Genomic DNA, 25,404 nt, shown 5'->3' with positions numbered 1-25,404 from the left:
CGAGAGAAAAAGTTCTGCGAAAGATTTATGGTCCTTTGCGCGTTGGCCACGGCGAATATCGCATTCGATGGAACGATGAGCTGTACGAGATATACGACGACATTGACATAGTTCAGCGAATTAAAAGACAGCGGCTACGCTGGCTAGGTCATGTTGTCCGAATGGACGAAAACACTCCAGCTCTGAAAGTATTCGACGCTGTACCCGCCGGGGAAGCAGAGGAAGAGGAAGACCTCCACTCCGTTGGAAGGACCAAGTGGAGAAGGACCTGGCTACGCTTGGAATATCCAATTGGCGCCACGTAGCGAAAAGGAGAAACGACTGGCGCGCTGTTGTTAACTCGGCTATAATCGCGTAAGCGGTGTCTACGCCAATTAAGAAGAAGAAGAATGTCAAACTGATCCGCTTGCCAAATATCAAGACTCTCTTCAGATAGGAATGCATCAACCATGTCTATTTCAGGAGTTTGATTTAAACTGTCATGCTGATCTAGATATGTATTAACAAAAAAATTTGAAATTTATTATTTTGTTTGCATTCTTTTTTACTTTTCTCAGTGGCATCAACTAAAGAACTTGAACTACACACATTTGTAGTGCTTGGATTTTCCAAAACAACATCTATGAATATTTAAACAAATCTAAATGGTTGTTCATTGATAGGAACTTTCCTTTTCTTTGGACACGTGCAAGAAGAAAAATAAATGCATTTACAAGCAGCGATGTCAAACAATTTTCCGGCAGAAGAGACAAAGTCGTCTCTTTTAGAGTTCAAACCTATTGGGTTCCTTAAAAACATTTGTTTAAGAGTCAGAAATTTCTTATGGTATGTGGTGAGCATTTGTACAACTCTGGTGTGTGAAACTATCGGAATAGATGACTTTTTGAAAGTATTTTCAACCTTTTTTGCAACTATTTCTGTAACCTCTTTACTCCTAGGTTCATAGTTGTCGGCTCGGAGTCGTCCTATACGAAATCTTTCAAACTGATAACACAAAAGAACATCCTGATAAGTAGGTAACTGGGACTCAGAGAGATTGTACGGATATACGCCAAACACAGGACATTTCTGTCTAAATTTAAATTTAGATACAGGCATTTTGAGTTCTGTGTTCTGTTGAGAGAATATAAGTGATAGCACTCGGCGAAATCAACGACAAGAGTGAAGGAACTCGATGAAAAAATATTTATCTGGAGACCAGTCCAAACGTGTCGTATGGCGCAGGGAAAGTGATGGAACTCGGCGAAATAACCGACAAGAGTGAAGGAACTCGATGAAAAAATATTTTGGCGTAGGTTAATGAATGTGAGTGATAGCACTCGGCGAAATCAAGAAAGAAGTGTGGCCGCAAGCCGATTTTCACCTTGCGCTGTGGCGCGCCGCATTTTCGCTCGTATCTCGGGAACGGATCGACCTACGGCCATGATCACATATACCATTTCGGTAGCAAATTACGTGACAAATAACTTCTGTTGTATACATTTTGCCATGAGATGCGTATTTCAGGCGCTAGGTAGACAATTTCACGATTTTAGGCGAATTTCCGAAATTTCAAGACCGGAGTTGGGGTTGAAGATGCAATCCGATCTCAAAACAAAAAGTTGCATTGGAATCAGGAAGTACTAAGGCAACTTTTCCGCACTATTAGAAATCCCAAATCGAAAAAAGTCCGGAATCGACCCACCCTAATGATCATGATACATAAATGTGAATATAAGTTTTGATTGATAAAATATACCAATTATTTACATTTATCACTATTGTAATATATTTAATTTTTTTAGTATATTGTGGTAATTTGTTATATACATATGTAATGAAGTATAGGTATAAGTATATATATACGATTTATGAACATTTATCACTATTGTAATATATTTAATTTTTTTAGTATATTGTGGTAATTTGTTATATACATATGTATATATGTAAATATGTATATATTAAATATAGAACATATAGTATTCAATTGCACCTGTATTCATAAATATGCACAAAGCGAATTCATATGAATACACATGTTTGCATATAAGCAAAAGAGCTAACATACCTGTGTAATAGCAATATATAATTCTGAGCATAATTTTTAGTCCATGCTCAGCTCTGTTCAAGCGCAACTGTTCAGATTTCTCTTGCCGAGCTGGCAGTGGTGAAACTCCTTCATCTCGACCGGTTAGACAAAAATATTTTTACGTTCTCTGCGCCGTAAACCTATTCTATAATATACGTTCTCTGTACTTACATAGTGGTATCAAGTATTCCAATTTAAATTTTGATATATTTTACCCTCAAATCATACTTACGTAACCTAAACACATAAGTTAACAGTCATAAATACACATAAATAAATATAAATGTAAAAAAAATATATATTCTTCTTCTTCTTAATTGGCGCAGACACCGCTTACGCGTGTCGTTTCTTCTTTTCGCTACGTGGCGCCAATTGGATATTCCAAGCGTAGCCAGGTCCTTCTCCACCTGGTCCTTCCAACGGAGTGGAGGTCTTCCTCTTCCTCTGCTTCCCCCGGCGGGTACAGCGTCGAATACTTTCAGAGCTGGAGTGTTTTCGTCCATTCGGACAAATGACCTAGCAGCGTAGCCGCTGTTTTTAATTCGCTGAACTATGACAATGTCATCGTACATCTCGTACAGCTCATCGTTCCATCAATGCGATATTCGCCGTGGCCAACGCGCAAAAGGACCATAAATCTTTCGCAGAACTTTTCTCTCGAAAACTCGCAACGTCGACTCATCAGTTGTTGACATCGTCAAGCCTCTGCACCATATAGCAGGACGGGAATTATGAGTGACTTATAGAGTTTGGTTTTTGTTTGTCGAGAGAGGACTTTACTTCTCAATTGCCTACTCAGTCCGAAGTAGCACCTGTTGGCAAGAGTTATCCTGCGTTGGATTTCTAGGCTGACATTGTTAATATATTTAATTACTTATTATTTTCATTTCTTTAATTATTTCATACTTACCCACTATTTATCTCATTTCTAAGTCTGGAAATTTATATTTCTCTTCTACATCTAATTTTTTTAATTCTATATCTATTATCCAGCGAATCCTGCACCAGAATTTGAAAATTAGTTTTTGGAAGAGAAATTACAACTTCTGCGCCATCAAACGCCGCCCCTTCCATTAAAAAGTCTGTTATTGAGAGCACCTCACTCTCCCTCCACTTTTTATTTGGCTACTGCCTTCTCCATTAATTTTTATTAAAAACTGAAATAAATCTTTATTTTTTAAAAAGTAATTACAATTTACTTTAAAATTTACATTCCTCAACAATTTACGAACGAAATATGTCTTTATGTACTATGACAACTGGCACAGGGTTACAGTTATTATTTTTTACTTGTCATTGTACAAAAATTAACATCGGTTTGGTCTGACATATTTTACAGTCGTGTGTCTAGTTGTTCTGTCATTTCACAAATAGGAAAACTCTGAAATCAGGGCAATCCGTTCAAACACCTTAACAAATATAAAAAATTGTTATTTAATTATTTCTATCCATTTCAGATATTTCCGGATTCCGGAGGAAAATTCTCAAGCTGGGCTTCTGTACCATTCGGTCCTTAAATTACCAAAATTTAAATTACTTAATACTAATAGCTTTGAACTCATTAATTTATAGTTAATAATATACTTACTTACTTATATTTATATACCTTATGTGCGAATAAATAAGAATTAGTAAATTAATGTAACTATTATTATAATTTGTACAAAGTATACCAAATAATATAAACCACCTATAAGCCATTTGGAAGCTTTTTATAAATAAAAAAATGATAATATAATAAATAAAAAAAGTAAAAGAATAATAATTTAAAAAGAAATTCAGCTCGTAATCTAAAATATAATAATTATAATAAGGAATTTCTTTTGTTTTATTTATAAGGAAAATGGAAACCGCTATGATGGATAACCGTTGAATAACCAAACAAATAACCCATAGCAAGTGACAAGGTAACTGATGGGCCTGTTTTCCGTAACCAATGTCCATTTATACAGTGTGGCGCAAAAGTCAGAAGATGATCAGAAGATGCTATAAATTTTGCAATTGACCTCTAATGTCAGTTCTGTTTTGACAATTGTGTAGTAAACACATGCGAAATACACGTAAATAAACAGTGGTACGCTACACTGCGTGCCACAACCGATATGCTGAAGGATGCATTTCCCGGGCGCCTAATCTCCCGTTTTGGCGATTTGCACTGGCCAGCAAGATCGCCTGATTTGACTGCTCCAGACTTTTTTTGTGGGCTTTTTTTTGAAGTCGCGGGTTTATGTCAACAAGCCTCAGACTCTTGCAGCTCTTAAAGACAATATCCGTCTAGAATGTGAGGACCTATCGCCTGGAAGTTCTGGGCAAAGTGATGGAAAATGCCATAAAAATGGCTCAAATGACAATCAACTGTGGCGGCGGCCATTTACATGATATCATATTCTCGAATTGATGTAAAAAAATTTAGAAGACCAATTAAAAATAAGCCACAAAAATCAAAGCCAGAATCAAAGTTTTCATTTTTTAAAAAAGTCTTACATTTTCCAAAAAAACTCGGAACGTAATTTTTGCGCCCCCTGTTATATGGAATTCTCTTCTTCGCTGCTATTCTCGGAACCTTTGAGTTTTCAAGATTTTGGCGCCTTGTTCGAATGCCGTTTTCGACTTATCTTTTGATTTAATAGTTTTGTCATCTAAGTTGTCAGGTTTTGGATCTATACTGAATGCACTCTTAAGGTATACCCTCTCTTGTTCTTATTATGGACAGTGGAACAACGTATGCTTTAAATTTGTGATTGTTTGGCCTTTGCAAATATTGCAGACATCGTCGTTTTGTTGTTTGGCTGGTTTCAAATATGCTTTGTAAGAGCCATACCCTGTGAGAATATGGGTTAAGTAAAAATCTACAACGCCGTATGGTAGAACGTCCATTTTTTCTGACCTCCCATTTTTAGCTTCTTAATCTCTTTAGCTAAGAGGTCCATTGAGCAGAATTTCGCGTTTATAAGGACGGCATCATCCGACATCGTTTGAAATGCGGAGCATACTCTGAGTCGCTTTTTCTCATATTCCAGTGCCATTTACAGCGAGACTTCAGTACTATAGCAAGGAGCCTTCTTCTATATTACATTGATCCACGGGTGCTAAGCATCATTCGGGTTAAAGCTCATCACAATTTTTAAGTTTTTTTTTTTAACAAGTGTCGGCCAAGTGTTCCTTAATTGGCATTCTTGTATAAAGAAAAATTCAATTCAGTCTCACGGGGTTCCTGCTAGTAATAAGCACAGCTTTACTCATAGTCCATTAGTTTTTAGCCAATGACTAATTAATTACACTAGTTGTTTACTTCGATGTCCAGATCGAGGCTTGCACTCGCGTTAAGTGCTATATGTAAATAAAAATGCGATTAGTCTAGTATACGAATTATTATTTTTGTAACTAAGCTATAATTGTTACAACTAAAAATTTTTGTATGTGGATAAGCGGGATTAGAGATGTGTCGATTTTTATTCATCCAACTAGCTGACCCGGCGAACTTCGCACCGCCTAATTATTGGAGGCATATTTAGTAAGTCACAAACACACGACACAATACTTTTTTAATTTTATTGAAATTTGCTGCTTTTAGATTTTTAGGAATTTTAAAGAATTATAGTATAGATGCACAGCAAAGAGACGTTAACATTTCAAGTGACATTTTACCATAGACAATTTTTTTTGAGTGAATACTGACAAATATTTACACTATAACTATCAAATAAACTTCAGATTTTGTACCAAGTGTGGTAAGAATGTAGACATTCTGTGAATTAAATTTATCGGCCGAACGCACAGGACATTCAAGTTATTGAAGACAGCCAAAAACCCAACATCAAGAATGTTCTGGTAGATATTGATGTTATTGAAGACAGCCAGCAGCTCAACATTGATAATGTTCTGATCGAATCAGATTTGTCCGAGTCGTCTAGTACTTCCACCATATTATCATGTCCTGGCGAGCCAAGTGGTTCCCAAGTAGATGGAGCCAAGTTGATGGAAATAAAGAGTTACTAATACACGTTGACATTAAGGATCCAAATGCACATATTATATACATATTAAGTCATTTATTTATATTTATACACTTCATATACAAAAATTTAAAATTTTCTTGGATGTGCTCGTTTCTGGGCTGTGAACATGATAAACAAATCTTTGCTTAAATTAAATACAACACAGTTATGATCATATACAGTTAATTAATATAGTGCTTTCTGGTAGACAATATTTTTAGTTTTTTTTTGCGGTGCGTAAATAAATAAGGATGTTGGTTTTCCGACACGCGAACACGCAACGTATAATTGTCCATGTGCGAAACAGGGAAACTCCTAAGTTTATTCCGCAAACTTGCAACGATTGGCCTTGCGATTTATATATGGTCATCGCAAACGCCAGACGCACGGGAAATTGCAACCTCTTAAAATCAAATGGCAAATCCGTTGGAATCATAGGTATTCGTGGGATTAAGACATCCTCTCCTTTGTATTTTCCTTTGATTATTTTAGCTTCGATGATGTTATTCATGAGTTTCTTCACAACCAATCTCGTTCCATTGCAAAGTCGAGGTTGATTAATATTACGCAGCATGATGACAACTGACCCTACTTTTAATTTCAAATTATATGGTGGTAGTCCAGGCAAGTCCAATGAATTTAAAAATTCTGTAGGATAGTTGACTACGTCATCCTGGTTTGTGGCCGCGTCAACTGATTTGTACGTAAACAACTCTCCTGGAAGGAAATTCTGAATGGTAGCATTGAGATCATCGACATCTTTGTTTTTTGCTGCCAATATTGCTCGTTCACTTAGCCAATCGTGGTTATTATATTGTTGTTTAATGTCCGGAAAACACGCTGAATAAGCTCCTTTTTCGATTCTGTGAAGTGACAGAAATCTGTGGGAAAAGTCATTAATCCGGTCGAGCTGTCAACTGAGACCTTACCATTGCCAATATCCAGCAACTGCTTCGAAAACACAGTCGCTTTGATCTTGTTGCAAAAACACTCGCATGTTAGTAGTTAATTGTAGTGTCTTTACGTGCCGCCACAAATTTGATGATTTTAGACATGCGTTTATTTCGTCAGCAACAGTCGATCGAGGAATTACTGGAAGAGTCTGACGAAAATCACCTGACAACAGTATCATAGCTCCACCAAAATGTTTTGGTTATCACGTAAATCTTTTAACGTCCTATCTAGTGCCTCCAGCGACCTCTTGTGGGCCATTGTGTATTCGTCCCAAATTATCAATTTGCATACTTGGAGAGTCTTCGCCATAGCGCTATTTTTGGCAATGTTGCAAACTGGCGTTTCGTTGATATGCATGTTTAATGGTAATTTTAAGGCTGAATGTGCAGTTCGTCCGCCTTCTAAAAAAGTTGCTGCTATTCCAGATGAAGCCAACGCTAGGGCTACCTCGTTTTGCGATCGGATCTTTGCTAATAGCAATGAAATTAGGAACATTTTCCCAGTACCCTCAGGAGAATCAAGAAAGTAAATCCCCCCAGACCCACTGTTTACAGTTTGCTTTAAACGATCGTACGCAATCCTTTGTTCTTCGTTCAATTGCGGAACAGTTGTGCGAACTGATTCGGTCATAGCTTGAGTATCGTACTGGAGTTCTCTTTGCAACTCATGGTTTAATGCATCTTGCACAGCACGATTGGGTGCTGTCAGGCCCAAACACGACAATAGGTACTTTATTTGCCATCAACAAACACATATCTTCTATTATGATCAATGTGTCATTGTAAATCTCTGCCGTAATTTCCAATGTAGGATTCAAAGTTTCACAACGCACGCGATGCAACACATCCTCAGACATGTCATCCCTATATTTCATCCACAAATCATTCGGATTTGAGGGGAAACATGTCGATATTATAATCGCAAACAGTGTGCGAATTTGATGCCGCGATGAAGATATCACGGAATCCTTGAGCGTATCATCCCAATGCGAATCATTTTCAAGCAACCGTAATAATTGACACTCCTCACGGTAAGTCGCACACAGATGTCCATCAACTGTTCGCAATTGTTGAAAAGATGTCGGACCAGGAACATTCACCAATAACAATCTAAGATAATAACATTCATCGTTATTAGGATGTACTGTATATATATACGACCTATAGCATCTGTGACAAATACATTTTCATATCTTTCAAGTGGTGTTCTTTGTTTACGACGCTGAAAAGACTTTGATGATGCGTTCCATGTGTAGTAGCGCGGCATATCAGTATACAGCAAAGTGCGAGCGAATTGATCAGTTGCACAAATTGAGAAGAAACCTGTCAATGTGGTCACAGGTGGACGTGCCGCTCTATCCACAGCGTTGTTTGGGTTGAAATACAATCGTTGTCCATTTTCTAAATGAACTGCCAAATGCAATACAGTGGGATGTCTTTCATGAATTGCAAACGAAAATATGCGCCAAATAGCCTCATTGCTGCTTACATAGCGACCCATCTGATAGTGAGACACTTCATCATTTGTGTTTGTTACTGCGAACATGGCCATGTCGCTACCTTTGTTAACATATTTACATATGTACTTTATGGGTTTCACAGAGTTACAAAATTCCACGTTGATGTGAGCTTCAAAAGTTTTGGACAATATGGGCGAGAACGGCACAATCCAACGATTGTCTACATGAAAATCTTGTCCTTTTATCTTGACATCTACAGATCGTCCACCGTCCTCAACTGATCGCCGACGATACAATGGGTAACCATCGATTCCCGAGATGGTTTCAGCAAGCAAGTTTCTCGGGTATCGTTTGGAGCACTTGCCGTCGATCATACAGGGTGAGCTGTTGTTGAAAACTCCGCAAGGTCCATGTATCATGTGTTTAATTACTATCGTTAGCAATTTTGGGTCAACCGTTTCATCAGGAATTTCGGCTGAAATAATGGAATAAATTTCTTCTGGCCTTATTTTGTCGACCAACCAGACAATGTATGATCATGTGGCAAACCACGCTTTTGCCACTCAACAGAGTACATCCAACAACGTACTTGGCCATACACACGATGCTTTGTAATGGAATTCATTAAAGATTTTAATTTTTGCTTGAAAACTCTGGCTGTGATGTCATGCCTATCAAGTGGTGTTTGGTTGTGTAGCAGTTCTTTTTTTATTTCAATCCATTGTGGGTTACAGGTTAATGTAATAAATATTTCTGGACGGCCATACTTTCGAACATAAGACATCGCATCTTGAGCGTACTAGTGCATGTGGCGCGGGCTTCCGATGCAAGTGGCCGGTAAAATTGTCATTCTTCCTACATTATTTACATTGCCGTCAGCATTGATTGCATCGCGAAGATGAATGTACTCTTCAGATCGAAGCTGCTGTTGGTTAAGACGGATGTAAGTATGTCAATCTTTCAGTCTCAATTTTGACGTACATGTCCACTGCATACTGATGAAAGAGCCGTTGACACATCAAAATGTGATTTACTTCACCTTCACGGATCATGAGTCTGTATGCATAATAATTCATGGCACTGACTTTTTTGTGTGTATCAGCACCTGGAAGTACATATGATAAAAAAATACATTTATCTATTGACCATATAAAATATTTTATTTTGTATAATCTAATTACCTGTTGTTGGATTAACCATTTTGATATTAAAATGGTACCCATCTTCTCCCTGCCAGAAAATTAATGGGTATTGTAAAGCATCATAAGCTCTATGCGTTTCATATACACGTTTCAATTCATTCTCTCCAACAACGACAATAGCCACTTCATCTATTGTCGGTGAATTAAGCCTCCTTGCATGCTTTCCAGCAGGTGTTTTGTCGGCTCTTATTACAATATTATGGCTGTCTGATGGCATCCGATCCAGTGCCATTTTGAACATCTTCACTAATTCATTATTCTCGTGAAGAAATGTTTGCAGTTGTTGGACAATGATTCGCTTGACGGTTGGATTATGACCACAACGTGTATCAACTTCCACATCTTGATTGCCCATAAAATAAATTTTCAAAAATTTATGATCTGCATCTGGCACTGGCAGCATTGCCCCTAGTAGGTGATGAATTTGTCCTTGTATCTGTAATTGTTTAAGAACTGGTTAAATTAATTGTGATACAAATACAATTTAGAATTTCACTAAAACAATTATGGTATACTACCTTGAAAGTAGGCATGAACCCGTCTTGTACTATATGCGTTGCACCAAACGATGTCATTTGGAAGCAATTATTATATTTTTGGATGTTAGCCAAGAAGTGTTTAGACTCACTTTCCATCCCATTAACTAATGAGTGTAACGGTTCAGGTGGTGGAACCAATTGAGGCAATTGTACTTTGCCACCAGCACAACATAATCCTGCAGGTTCACTACTGTACTTTAATGCTTTTTACAATGTTGATAAATGATTGACATTTCTCCAATCGTCACAGATTTGTCGGCACTATAATCAAATTCCGGATCGTAGGAAAATGCTCCTCGTTCGAGGTTTACAGGAGCATTGCGTCTGCGGAATCGATTAAATTCGTTATCCCGTGCTCGCTGCTGTTGTGATCGATGTGCACGAACTCGTTCCATTCTCCCCCTATCCACTTGATAGTTATTTACTCTTGAACATAATTCTCCCATACTTGTACGACTGTTATCATTATCAGCATCTCGCTGGTCATTAGTGCGGTTGGAGCGTAAAGTAGCTCGTTGCACATTTACACGACTTCGACGACCTATGTCAGGTAACGTTCGGATACACGTGCTTTTTACATGAGATGACAAAACAATGGAACGTTCGGATACACTTATTACAGGGCATCTCGACAGGATAGAATTTATAGAATACTAACTGTTATTGCCATTGCCAAATCTCTATGTGGGCATTTGCTATCATGATATAATCATTTGCGCAAAAGCGTAGGGTAGGTAGGTTCGAGATGATGTAACGTATGCTTTGAGCTCTTGAAAAATTTATTTTATCATTTGCGAAATGCCGTCGGGTAGGTAGCTGATGTAGGGCACGTTTTGAGCTCTTGAACTCCTTAAATCTTTTGTGTGGAACATTAAAAAAGGATAAATATCCTTTTGTTTACAAATGTATTTTTGGAAAAAATAAGATAATAACAAAGGATAAAGATCCTTTTTTTACAAATGTATTTCTGGGAAAAATAAGAATTTATATTTTTGGACTACTATATAATAATTGTGGCATAACTTTTATATACCAATTAAAATAATAAATTTAAAATGAGAAATGATATTTTGATTTATGCTTGTATAAGTTTATTAAATTTAAGACCTCCCAACCCAATTTGCATAATATTTCTATAAATTAACAATATTATACTAAATATTAAATGTTATTTTGAAAATGTACTTTATTTTTATAATATAACACAACCGTCTTAACGCGCTCTTCTAATTTTCATATTACCAAAATTAAAATGCCGTCCGCATATGTGGAGATGGAATATGTTGCCTCTTCGAAATTTTCATATAAATGAAAACTGCGCTGTTAAACTGCTGAAGAGACAGCTTCTAGCTTACCATATATGGCAAAAGTATGTAGTATTCTATATCTAGTAAGCAATGAGCAATGTGGAGTCTGCACAGGCAGAGATGCCCCGTTATTATAATAAAAGTATTTTTGTGAGTTGGTAACACTGTAAGGTTGGCACCATCAAACATGTCAACACATTAATTATATTTATATATTTTGAAATTTGAAACTGAAATTTAAATACACGATGTTATGAGCAAAGTTGATATTATGTTGTCGATTCAAAAGTCTTGTTTTAATGCGTTCTTCAATTCGAGTGGAACTGAGAGTACAAATACCGTCAAATGTTTGACAGCAAGTAAGTTTTTCTTTTTTTTTTTCGTCTCTACTAAATATAATTATATCGTCTATGTATACATAGCATATTTTGCCTATGTATTGTCTTAGTATGTCGTCAAGTGTCCGTTGAAATATGGCTGGGGCATTTTTCAAACCAAACGGAAGTCGGAGGAACTCGTATTTCCCATTGTTCACCGGAAATGCTGTTTTTTCCTTTTCAGATTCCTTAAGAGGAATTTGATGGAAACCGCTTTTTAAATCAATCACAGAGAAAATTCAGTTTTCTCCTAGTTGGGAGAGAACTTCATTTACTTCAGGTATTGGATACCTATCTGCAACTGTAACTGCGTTTAGCTTCCTGTAATCCATAACCATTCTAAATTTGTTTCTGCCAGACGCGTCCTGTTTTTTAGGCACTACCCATACAGGTGAGTTAAAGGGTGATCTTGATTGTCGTATGATACCGTCGTCTAATAATTTATTTATAATTTATTTACTTGCTTTTCAACTTCCTGTTTAAGGCTAATAGGATAAGGGTAGGACTTGGAGTATACATATAGGCGTGTCTGAAATTGTTCGAATTCCTGCAACAACTTTTGTTGGGTACGTTAGTTTTTCGTCCGGTTCCGAAAATAGGTTTCGGTGCTTTTGTACTAGTTTCCTAATTGCATGTTTTTCTACTGTACTCATTTAATTTTAATTTGCAATTTTCCAAATTGAAAAGATTTAGATATGTATAGTGAGTAATTTTTATTTTGCCGCCTGCTGAGTTGGCTAGAAAAGGAGTATTGTTCGCTATTTTTACTAAGCTTGATTGTATGTAATTTTTATTGGATCCGGTGTCTACTAATATTTGCATTATTTCGCCGCTCTTCGTCCTGCATCTGAAATAAGGTAGCGAAGAGCTATTTAGTCTAAAAAATGTACGTCAGTGAGGTCGAATGTTTCTTCAATTGTGTCCTTGTGATTTGGCTCATTGTATGTTTGCTCATTGTAGTCGTATTGTTTGTTGCAGTTGTATTGGTCATTGTAGTTGTATACGCTTTCGCACTATTGATTTATTTATTTGTGTCTCGTTATTCCGCGTGTGCCGGATGTTGATTTGTTAAGTTAAGTTAGTTCCTGGCTGTAGTTTATACTGCGCGTGCCGGATGTTGATTGGTATATTGTTTATCCAGCATTATTCTGTTTATCGCAGTTAACTTTAATGTTGCTAACTTATACTATATACATACATACATACTTGTAGATGACAGAAAATAGCAAAAAAAGAAAAAACAACAAACACATGCGAGAGCTGTAGCACATGAAATTTTTCATTAGCTCTGCTGTGCTACCGCTCCCAATTTTTTGCTACCGCTACGCCAGAGCATAGCGCAGAATTTAATTTTTTAACTCTCGCTCCAACTATAGTTTTTTACCTTACAAAACTCGGAGCAGAGTAGAGCACATACTTTTACATTGTTATGCTAAGACTATGCTGTGGCTCCCAACAAAGTGAGAGCGGTAGCAAGAAAAAAATGAAATGCTACGGGAGTAGCGTAGTTTTTCAAACGCTGCAGCTTACTGTACCACACATACCTCAACAAAATGGTGAGCGAGTTAACAAACAGTTAGTTTGTTTTCAGTAAAAGATATTATTTTTGGGCAGTGCACTTAATTACTGTTGTTTGCAGTCTGTCGCGCTCATTGTGTTCAGCACTTACATCTCAAATAACTCACCGACCAGATATAGGTATATTATTCCAAGAATGTTCATAATCTGTCAAGATAATTTTACCATGCTTTTGTGATAAAAGATATACTATACATTAAATAATCTACATTTAGTTTCGAGTATTGGGTATTTGTAAATTGTAATTATAGCCTGTTCTAGGTAACAAATATGGATATCAGAATATTCCAATATATTAATTATGTAGTGGAAGATCCAACTACTCATGGTTTATTAATTCGTGCACCTCATTCGAATTAAGTGTGCCAGAGTAAAAATGTTTGGGTTTTACAAAATTAATAGTATTTTTTATTGTCAGCAATTCATTATAAATCTCAATTATTCTGTACATGCCTTTACTCTAATGTTATTTTTATGATAATGCTGTCAATTGCGATTATGATGTCGCAAGACTGCTTTCGTTGTAGTCGTTCTTGGATGTCGGGATAACCCCTTTGATTAAAAAACACGTCCTCAGGTTTCTCGCTGGTTACGGAATGAATGATTTGGTTGTACTGCCGAACAGCTTCAAAAATTTGATCTTCTGGCGCTGAATTATTCTGGTCAGCCAAAACTTTCTCGAGTTCAATAATTGTGCTGTGTGTACATTCAACTTGTGCATTTGTAGTAGAATTGAACGCTGGTGTTTTGGTATACGTTATTTTTAGTCGTTTGTAAATTTGTTGTGCACAAATGCTGGTAAATGATAAGTCGTTATCAGTCCCTAAAAATTCTGGGTTTGGATATGTTTATGAAAGTATCTCGTCGACGTATTTGTGTGTATCTATTTTGAAAATTTTGAGTATTTGTAAATGTTATCGTTCATGTAGAATAAATCTAAGTGTATGTATTCGCCTAGTTTGTTTGGTATTTGGCGTTCATATTTGTTTGTTAGGCAGATTTCACAGTATTTTACTTCTTTTTTACAGGCGTCACGTATGTTCGGCCAGTAGTATCTGAGCGAGATTTCCTGTGAGTTATTTTTGTAGTTTCTGTGAGCACGTCTGTGTGTGCTTTGTATGATTTGTTTTTGTTGTTCGGTTTCGGTGATGTCGTCCACCAATTTTTAATCGTCTATTTGCAGAGCATTAATTATCTTTGGTCTAATTACATTTTTTAATCTGTCCAATAGCTCAGTTTTAGTGTTAAAGAAAAGTGTATGCCTACTGATAGAAAAAATATTTTGCGAAGATACTTAGGTGGAGTTTACATTTGGTCGTTTTTTGATGATTTGATTTTTAAAGCAATTTAATGGTTAATTTACACGTATGTTTTTTTGTATAGAAGAGCTTTGTGCCTAATATTGGGAATTATCAGAATTAGATGTGAATTGTGGTGGGAAAGTGCATCAGCAATAACGTTCTGATGTCCAGGCTTGTAACTGATTTTAGCACTGTATTCTTCGATGAAATTTTTTCATATTTATACTCTCGCAACAAAGTTGCTAAGGGGAGTATTATAGTTTTGTTCACATAACGGTTGTTTGTAAGTCAGATATAGGGATATATATACAAAGTGAACAGGGTAACGAGTAGAGTTGAAATCCGGACGTCTGTCTGTCCGTCCGTCCGTCAGTCCGTGCAAGCTGTAACTTGAGCAAAAATTAAGATATCATGATGAAACTTGGTACACGTATTTCTTGGCTCCATAAGAAGGTTAAGTTCGAAGATGGGCAAAATCGGCTCACTGCCACGCCCACAAAGTGGTGAAAACCGAAAACCTATAAAGTGTCATAATTAAGCCATAAGTAAAGATATTAAAGTGAAATTTGGCACAAAGGATCGCATTATTGAGGGGCATATTTGGACGTAATTTTTTTGGAAAAGTGGGTGTGGCCCCGCCACCTACTAAGTTTTTTGTATATATCTCGGAAACTACTATAGCTATGTCAACCAAACTCTATAGAGTCGTTTCCTTCAAGCATTTCCATATACAGTTCAAAAATGAAAGAAATCGGATAATAACCACGCCCACCTCCCATACAAAGATTATGTTGAAAATCACTAAAAGTGCGTTAACCGACTAACAAAAAACGTCAGAAACACTAAATTTTACGGAAGAAATGGCAGAAGGAAGATGCACCCAGGCTTTTTTTTTAAATTGAAAATGGGCGTGGCGTCGCCCACTTATGGACCGAAAACCATATCTCAGGAACTACTAATCTAATTAATTTTATAGCAAAATAAAAAAATATATAAATGACGGATAATGAAATCTCGATTATCACTTTATCATGCGAGAGTATAAAATGTTCGGTGACATCCGAACGTAGCCCTTCCTTACTTGTTTTAATTTTGTATTGGGGCTTTTTCTGGTATGGCGAAAATTAAAGATTGATGATGGTGAATATATTTAAATCTGGTATTCCTTATAAATAATTTCGAAGTTTGTGCATTGCCCACACAATTGCGAGTAATTCTTTCTCATCTGTAGAGTAATTCTGTTCGGTTTGGCTGAGTGTTCGTGGAATAAATGATATTGATTTTTTATTCTGTCATAATAGAGCTCCTATTGCAAAATTACTAGCGTCTGTGGTTAATTCAAAGGGCTTGCTGAAATTTGGTTGGAAAAGCTCGACCTGAGTTTGAAGTTCTTCTTTTATTCGACTTAATCCAACTATTGCAGGTTCATCTAATGTGATTTTAATTTTTGCGCTTTGATCCTTTGAAATACCTTCGTTGTCTCCTCTGAGAAACGTGGTAAGTGGTTTAACAATGGCTGCAAAATTTCTTATGAAGTTTCGATAATAACTTGCGAAACCTAGAAAAGATCTGAGCTCGTTCAGTGATGTAGGAGTGGGAAAATCTTTTATAGCTTATATTTTTATTGAGTCTACAGAGTCTTGAAAGAAGTGTGACTTTTCATAAGCTTGATGAAGTGCACTTATGTTTTTTATTGAGTCTACAGAGTCTTGAAAGAACTGTGACTTTTCATAAGCTTGATGAAGTGCCCTTATGTTTGCTCAATATGCTCTTCGGGAGAAGAGGATTAAAGGAGAAAATCGTCTATATAAACATACGCAAATTTGCCAATATATGGTCTCAAGACATCATCTATACATCTTTGAAAAATTGACGGAGCATTTTTCAGTCCGAAAGGCATGCGAAGAAATTCATACTTGGCTCCATTTACACTAAACGCTGTTGTTTCTGATGAGATCCAGATTCCTAATCTGAAGTCGTAAATATATTTGCATTAGCAAGATTTTGTATTGTCATAGCTACATCAGGTATTGGGTATCTATCTGTAATAGTTTGAGCATTTAGCTTTTGAAAGTCTACAACCATTCTACGTTTAGGTTTCCTTGTTCGTCGGTACCTTTTTAGCAACTGTCCAAATGGGTGAATTGTGCGGACTTTTATTCGGTTAGATTATTTCACTTTCTAAAAGTTTATTTATTTCTTTGTTAATGAAATCATTATCAGATATAGGGTACCGATATTGTTTTGTCCAGATAGGATCTTCGCATTTCGTCCTAATTGTGGCTTGTACAGTGGTAGTAAATGGTAATATTGAGCGAGTTCCTTCTTTTTTCTTGCATTATTTTTTCAATTTTAGATCCATATTTTTCATTGCTTACTGTATAATTAATTTTTTTGCAAAATTACCCTTTCTTGCTTGGCCCTATATTTACAACTGAGCTTATAATCGAAAAGGTTAATCTCTGCTTTGACTGTTCTGAGTCCCTGTTCGCCCACACCCATATCTTCTAATGCATCAGCTTTAAAAAATTTGAGGAGATTACACGTCTCCGCGAAATGAATTATTTAGAGGTAGCCCTTGTATTTGACGGTTATAGCTATTTTGTTGTGGTGTAGGATGATTCCTATTGTAATTTACAGATCTCGTGGATTGCTATAATGAATCCACGTCCATTGGTTGGTGCTGTTGTCTGGGTGCAGTTTGATTGTATTGTACCTTAGGGGTTCCTCGTGATGTCTTCTGATTGGGTGCTGGTATTGCGATGTATTATATTGTTGCGGAAATTCGAATTGTGAATTTACATTATCGTGGTATATCGTACTTGCGATAGCGTAAGCGGTTTCTAAGTCCTTCGGATTGTGGCTATATAGGGTGCCGCTGGTATATTTGCTGTTCAGACCGGGAATGAATATTCTCAAAGCTTCCTGGTTCGCATATTCTTTCATAGCTGATGGATTTCCTGAGTTATCCATCTCCACTTTTGTATAAATGAGCATCCTCCCCCGACCTCAACACACACACCGCATTAGCACACCACATCCACTCAAACTCACACCACTGACACGCAACCTTCACCACATTCACCACATTACGCTTACAACCCACATTCTACACTACTCACGAGAGCGCCACTCTCCCACACCTACACACATGTACACCAACCACAGTCGCACCATCCTATTCAGCACCAACAGGGATAAAGAAGGACCGATGAACAGATTCAGATCAGTTCGTTTTTACGACACTAGCATCGATCGGTCATACATTTTCACGTCCCGCTGCTATCCGCCGCCATGTTTTGCGAAACCAACCAAGTTTTTTAAATAATTTACTTTCACTTAAAATCAGTGTATTAAGTAACTATCCGCAAGGAGAGATAAACCCCGCTTTTGTTTGGTATTTATTTAATTTTTTTTCTTAATGGTGAATTGGGGAAATAAAAGGTGAGTGCACTATTTTAACACGGTCCTTTGAGTCATACAGAAATGCACATTGGTAAAAGAAAGTGAAAGTGGTCGTGAAACTTAAAATATCAATAAAATTAATATATAATAAAACTAAAACTAAAAGAAATACCAACACATCGGAACAGCGGAATAGGAGCGACTCAGCAACAGTAGTGAAGCCAAAGCTTCAACACAAAAATTTCACTTCTCAAACAATGACGAAACTAATTTTGCTTACACGTTATATGGAAAAAAGTGCAACACTTTTAACAGGAAAAATTATTAAAAATAAACAAGAGTACTGCAACTGCTTAAGGTGCATTCTCATTTGAATCTAATTTGGTTTTTTTTTAAGATTTCTAATTGCATTAGCTCATTTTTCAATTTAAGCGCAATTAATTCTTGCTCATGTTTTTCCTGAGCCCGGGTATTTTCATCTGCATAAAATTGTTGTTGTAAACTGTCAACTTAATTTTTTCTTCCTCCAAATTTCTCTTGCGGGTGCCAGGACGGTCAATCAAAAGTTTGGACGATTTTTTACTTCTCCGTGCGTTAGGTGTCCAAGAAGACCACTGTTCTTCTTCGTGATCAACGTTCTTCACATTTTCCTATGAAATTAAAAATTTAATTTATATATACAGCTGGGGTCACATAATTTACACTATATGAATACCGTCAAAATACAAATAGTGTAAATTATGTGACCTCAGCTGTATATGTTCATATGTATGTATAAGTATTCCAAATATATACAGTAATTTTTTTGCAAAATTCAATCACAATGTGTTTTATCTAAATATTAATCATTCTACAAGAAACAATATAAATTAAAACTTCAAACCTTGTACAAAATTTAAAAATGTAATTTATATCACTTACATACATATGTATGTAAGAGAATGAACTATATGAAATGTTAGCGAATTCATAAACATTAAAATACATATGTATATACTTGCCTGGTTGAGCTCGTCGTCATCAGTTATATCCTCAGTGTGGACTATGAATTTTTCCCTTTCCGGAGTACTAGTATCAACTATAATGAAAAACATTTATTTTGAAAACATTCATATTTAAGAGAATGCAGTGTATTTTGGCACGTAGCTAGTGCCAACAGTTTTGCCAGTGCCACTATATCTATCGCCAGTATAAAGAGTTTTGCAAGTGCCGCTGTATCACAGGTGTGTTCCACTAGTGCCCATGTATCATTAGTGCAGTCGAAGACCTTCGGCAGTGCTTCAAAACAATTACTGGACACGATCCAACTCCGAATATGGGAAAAGGACCCTTGTTAGACAGGAACAACTGTGGAAACTCCCAAACTGTTGATACTTTCAGAACTGGCACTGGTGGTACATGGGCACTAGCGAAACTGAAACTCGTAATACAGCGACACTTTCTAAACTGTTTACACTGGCGATAAAGTGGCACTGGCAAACCTGTTGGCACTAGCTACGTGCCAAAAGACACTCAATTTAGGAATTAAGAAACAACGAAATTACTTACTTGCATCACCATCAGAGGTATTTTCCAATCCAGTGGCCGACTCCCCCGAAATAGCAGCAACTTTTTGCGTTACCATGCTGCTACTTTCTACCGCAGCCGAACCGCCACCTGTCCGATAACGCTCTGATTTCTCGGTTGCCATCTCTGCCTTGGACTTTCGTTTCAGGCTTTCGAACTTATCCCATAGAGTCCTCCACTCTCGATTAGTCCCAATCCTAGCTGTGAAACACTCCGCCAACTTTTTCCAGGCCTCCTCCTTCTGTTTCCATGTGACAGCATCGTATCTTTTATTCTCCAGAATATGTCGTTGTTCATCCACCAACTCCACTAATGCATCCTCTTCTTGGGGAGTGAAGTTCTTTCCTCTTTTTCTTTTTAGCAGTGGGCTTTCCATCATAACTTTTTAATTAACAACTGATTTTGTTTACGTTTTGCTTGCATGACATTGCCAACATGCCAATTTTATAGGCAATTGTTGGATTTTAATTTTGGCCTTGCCATAATTTCGAAATAACAAATATATTTTTACAGGTAAGATGAGAAAACGAAATAACTTAAATCGCGCTTTTAAGTGAGGAACAATTTATCCTCCCAGTTAGTAAAGGGAACTTTATTGCTTACATAAGAAAACGGCCCTTAGCAACTTTGTTGCGAGAGTATAAAACGGTTAGTGAAAGCTCGGCGGTAAATTCAATTACTATATAATCGCAAAACAACACGGGAAATAATATATATATATATATATGTATCCGCAATATACAAATAAATTATTATTCTGTGCCTTTAAAACTTACCTTGGTGTATACAAATACACACAATCCACAAAACAAAAAAAAATATTTATTTAAGTATTTACTTGCAAATTATTCTGGCAATACCGCTTCGGCTTATTCAGCCGCGAGAGGGATAATTGCAAATTATACGGACAATACCGCATCAGCTTATTAAGCTATGATGTGCTGAACACAATGAGCGCGACAGACTGCAGCAGCACGACCAGAGATAAAGAGATCCCCAACTCTCCTGTCACTGGAAATGTGAGAACCGCTCACCTACCGAACTTTGACAGTTGACTGGATCGGCTAGGTTTTGACGTTTTGCAATTGGAATGACTGGAACGGCCAGATTGAAATTATACCAAAAATATGTGTGAACGGAGGAATTTGTTGCTCCGTTCAAGATCGCTAATAAAAATTAAAAAAAATGAAAATCAAAGAAAATGCGAAATTTAAATATATTTCATGAAACGCTTTGCTATTTGATGCATAGAATAATTAATTTTCAATTACAAATGATTAAAAACATTTATTAATTGAGAACTAACAGGCTTAATTCACCTTATTAAGTAGTGAAATATCAAAAGTCAGTTGTTTTATTATATATCGTAAATGTATGATATGTTGATATTATATATCATAAAATCATAAAAAAGGATTTAAGTAGTTTCGCCATATATCAAAAGTCCAATATATAATAATTTCCAATCGTAATAAATGTTGGGTGTTTTAATTTAAATGCCCAAAAATTCTTATTTTGCTCGATGTGACCACAATGAGAAATGTTATAAGAAACGCTTATTTTGATGTGCTGAAGACAATGAGCGCGACACACTGCAAACGACATCTCTCAAATATTAAAATACACACGTTCTTATGAACACAGTTGTTTTGACAGCTGCACGACTACATGACTGCACGCCGACAGTTGTCGCTCTCGCTAACTTCAATATATTCTTATATTCCAACGGCAGTAGGACGACAGTAGAGTTGTCAGTAGAGTTGAAGGAAAGAGATGAGGTAGAGTGGTGATGCCACTAATATGTAAAATATAAAATTATTCACAGCTCTAACAAACTTGCCGTTATTTTACAAATAAAAGCATAAAATAGCTCTATTATATCATTTGTAATAACAATTGATAATTTAAAACAAAAATATTTAACTAAGTAGCTAAATTCTTTGCATAAAAAATTTCACTTTGAACAAAATATTAATATTTCATTAAAGTGAAAGGTATTAGTATGGCCACAACGAAATTGTGTACATACAAAATGGACAACTGCGTTGTTTTGTGTACATGCCGGCCATTATTATGTCGCTGCCTTTTTATACTCTCGCAACAATGTTGCTAAGGAGAGTATTATAGTTTTGTTCACATGGTTATTTGTAAGTCCTAAAACTAAAAGAGTCAGATACAGGGTTATATATACCAAAGTGATCAGGGTGACGAGTAGAGTTGAAATCCGGATGTCTGTCTGTTCGTCCGTCCGTCTGTCCGTACGTCCGTGCAAGCTGTAACTTGAGTAAAAATTGAGATATCGTTATGAAACTTGGTACACGTATTTCCTGGCTCCATAAGAAGGTTAAGTTCGAAGATGGGCAAAATCGGCCCACTGCCACTCCCACAAAATGGCGGAAACCGAAAACCTATAAAGTCTCATAACTAAGCCATAAATAAAGATATTAAAGGGGCATATTTGGACGTAATTTTTTTGGAAAAGTGGGTGTGGCCCCGCCACCTACTAAGTTTTTTGTACATATCTCGGAAACTACTATAGCTATGTCAACCAAACTCTATAGAGTCGTTTCCTTCAGGCATTTCCATATACAGTTCAAAAATGGAAGAAATCGGATAATAACCACGCCCACCTCCCATACAAAGGTTATGTTGAAAATTACTAAAAGTGTGTTAACCGACTAACAAAAAACGTCAGAAACACTAAATTTTACGGAAGAAATGGCAGAAGGAATCTGCACCCAGGCTTTTTTTTTGTAAATTGAAAATGGGCGTGGCGCCGCCCACTTATGGAGGAAAAACCATATCTCAGGAACTACTTGACCGATTTCAATGAAATTCAGTATATAATATTTTCTTAACACCCTGATGACATGTACTAAATATGGGTGAAATATTTTGAATTCCATCTGATGTCTTCTATATACATTAGGAACCAATGATGAGAGCGGAATAAAACTTTACACAAATACGGCATTTGAAAAATATGTAAATGACGGATAATGAAATCTCGATTATCACTTTATCGTGCGAGAGTATAAAATGTTCGGTGACACCCTAACTTAGCCCTTCCTTACTTGTTACAAATGTTCTTGTAGTAGGATTTACAATGCCATTTTCAGTTCAATGTCGTGCTCAGGGATAATAACTGTGTCCATAAGAACGTGTGTATTTTAATGTTTGACAGATGGTGCTTGAAGTCTGTCGCTCTCTATGTTTTCAGGTCGTTAAGCTGTGATCCCCCGTAGTTTGTTCATAGATCAAAAATGCCACAGCTACTGCGATTAACCGTTACTTTAGAAATGGGTTTTTTCATGTTGTACTATTTTGATAAAAATTAGTTGAAAACGATCACTTGTGTGTAACGAATAGAAATGAAAAGAAAAAATGGAAATAATAAATTTCCAATAAAAAAAAATCTGTTCGTGATATTGCAAAGAGGCAACATTTTTGTATTTTTAGTGGTCGGCCATCAATTCATTCTCACGATTTTCTTAAAGTTTTACATAAGAAAAACGCAATCTGCAGCAATTATCAAAAATAAATAAGACATCAAATGAAATGGTAAATGGAAGTCTGGACTTAATATTAACCAAAAAAGAATTAGGAGCAGGGAAAAACTCCCTTCTTTGCTGAGTAAGTACAGACCTGAAGATGTGTACAACGCCGATGAAAGTGGTATCTTTTTTCGAGCCATGCCTGACAAAATGTTGGCTCTAAAATCAGAGAAATGTACTGGTGGTAAATTATCGAAGGAAAGACTTTTACCATTATGTTTTGCGTCAATATGGTTGGACAAAAAGAAAAGCTGTTAGTCATTGGAAAAGCGGCCCGCCCGAGAGCTTTTAAACACATACAAATTGCCGATTTGCCAGTCGATTGGAAATCGAACAAAAGGCATGGATGACAACAGAAATTATGACAGAGTGGTTACGACAACTTGACAAAAAATTAAATCTCGAAACAGGAACATTCTTTTATTTTTAGATAATGCTGCCTCTCATCTCAGAGATATCTGCCTGACAAACATAACTTTAGAGTTTATATCTCCTAATACAACATCCATATGCCAGCCCATGGATCAGGGCATAATACAAAATTTTAAAATCTTATACAGAAACTTCATTATAAAAGATGTGCTATCAAATATGGATACAGCTAAATCGGCATCAGAATTATCAAAAAAAAAATATGCTTGATGCTCTGTGTTTTGTTAAAACTTCTTGGGACAAAATTGAAACGTCAGACATAGAAAACTGTTCCCGAAAATCTGGATTTATACAATTCGAATGTCGAACTGTTTGAGCTTGAGGATGATATTCCATTAGCAACGCTCTTTAATTTAAATAAAATTGCACAACTTAGTGACTTTATAATAGAGGATTATTTAAATATTGATAACGTTGCACACACAGAAAATTACAGTATTGAAATTGATTATGAAGGCATTACTAACACTGGGGAGGATTTAAGTGATTCTGATGAGGAGGTAATTAATGATTATCATGAAGCATTCAAACAAATTTCTCGCTTGAAAACGTTTGCTAAAAATGATGTTGTTGCATATCAACAACTAACATCTTTAGATATTCGTCTTGTGGAAAATGAGAAAAAAATGGAAGCAAACCAACCTAAAGCAATCAACAATCCGTCAATTCATCAAAAAAACTAATATTAAATTTTGTATGTATATGTATACTAATTTCATTAAGTTTATGATTTATGAATCTGAACTTCTTATACATGAATATTTTACTTTATTAATAAAAATTTATTACAAAATGTTTTGAAATGTATTAACATATTTATTTCCTTAGTGGAGGGAACATTCTACATATTTGTTTTTTTTTTTTTTTTAATTTTCCTCAACACGTTCTATTGGGCGGACATCTCCCTTAAGTGCGAAACACATAGAGCGCGACAGACTGCAGCTGAACTGAAAACGTCGTTGTGCATCTTACTACATGTACATTTTGAGAAGCAACAACAACACAATGGCCGGCATGTACACAAAACAACGCAGTTGTCCATTTTGCATGTACAAAATTTCGTTGTGGCCATACTAATTCCTTTCACTTCAATGAAATTTTAATATTTTGTTAAAAGTGAAATTTTTTATGCAAAAAATAAGTAAATAGGTAAATATTTTTGCTTTAAATTATCAATTGTTATTACAAATGATATAATAGAGCTATAATAGAGCTATTTTATTCTATTATTTGTAAAATAACGTCAAGTTTGTTAGAGCTGTGAATAATTTTACATTTTACATATTAGTGGCACCACCACTCTACCTCCTCTTTCTATCTTCCATTCTACTGTCAACTCTACTGTCGTTGGCAAAAATAGCAGGATATTGAAGTTAGCGAGAACGACAACTGTCGGCCTGCAGTCGTGTAGTCGTGCAGCTATCAAAATAACACTGCCCATAAGAACGTGTGTATTTTAATATTTGACAGATGTAGTTTGCAGTCTGTCGCGCTCTATGCGTTCAGCGCTTTAGACGGACAAAATTCTTACGACGGTTATACTATGGGGGTAGTTTATGCCAATTTGGTTTCTCTCCGTTTCCTTTCCTCTTTGTTGCTTGTTCCGTAGTTGCAATTGATTATTGTATTATTTTTTTATATTGATTTGGGAACCACAACAC

At 36.2% G+C, this 25,404-nt stretch overlaps 1 protein-coding gene across 1 annotated transcript; it reads right to left on the bottom strand.

Annotated features, from left to right (window-relative positions):
* Positions 1–18,137: 18,137 nt before the first annotated feature.
* Positions 18,138–20,191, bottom strand: LOC120780675. The gene is made up of 3 exons (XM_040112944.1): positions 19,740–20,191; positions 19,193–19,269; positions 18,138–18,841 (listed from the first exon to the last, which is right to left on the bottom strand). The coding sequence occupies exons 1-3, from the start codon at positions 20,134–20,136 to the stop codon at positions 18,629–18,631; spliced, it is 687 nt and encodes a 228-aa protein (XP_039968878.1). The 5' UTR covers positions 20,137–20,191; the 3' UTR covers positions 18,138–18,628.
* Between the last annotated feature and the right edge of the window lie 5,213 nt (positions 20,192–25,404).

This window comes from Bactrocera tryoni, unplaced genomic scaffold (assembly GCF_016617805.1).
Source record: "Bactrocera tryoni isolate S06 unplaced genomic scaffold, CSIRO_BtryS06_freeze2 scaffold_25, whole genome shotgun sequence".
In the NCBI taxonomy this organism is placed as follows: domain Eukaryota; kingdom Metazoa; phylum Arthropoda; class Insecta; order Diptera; family Tephritidae; genus Bactrocera; species Bactrocera tryoni.
This window is presented reverse-complemented; position numbering and strand designations above follow the sequence as displayed.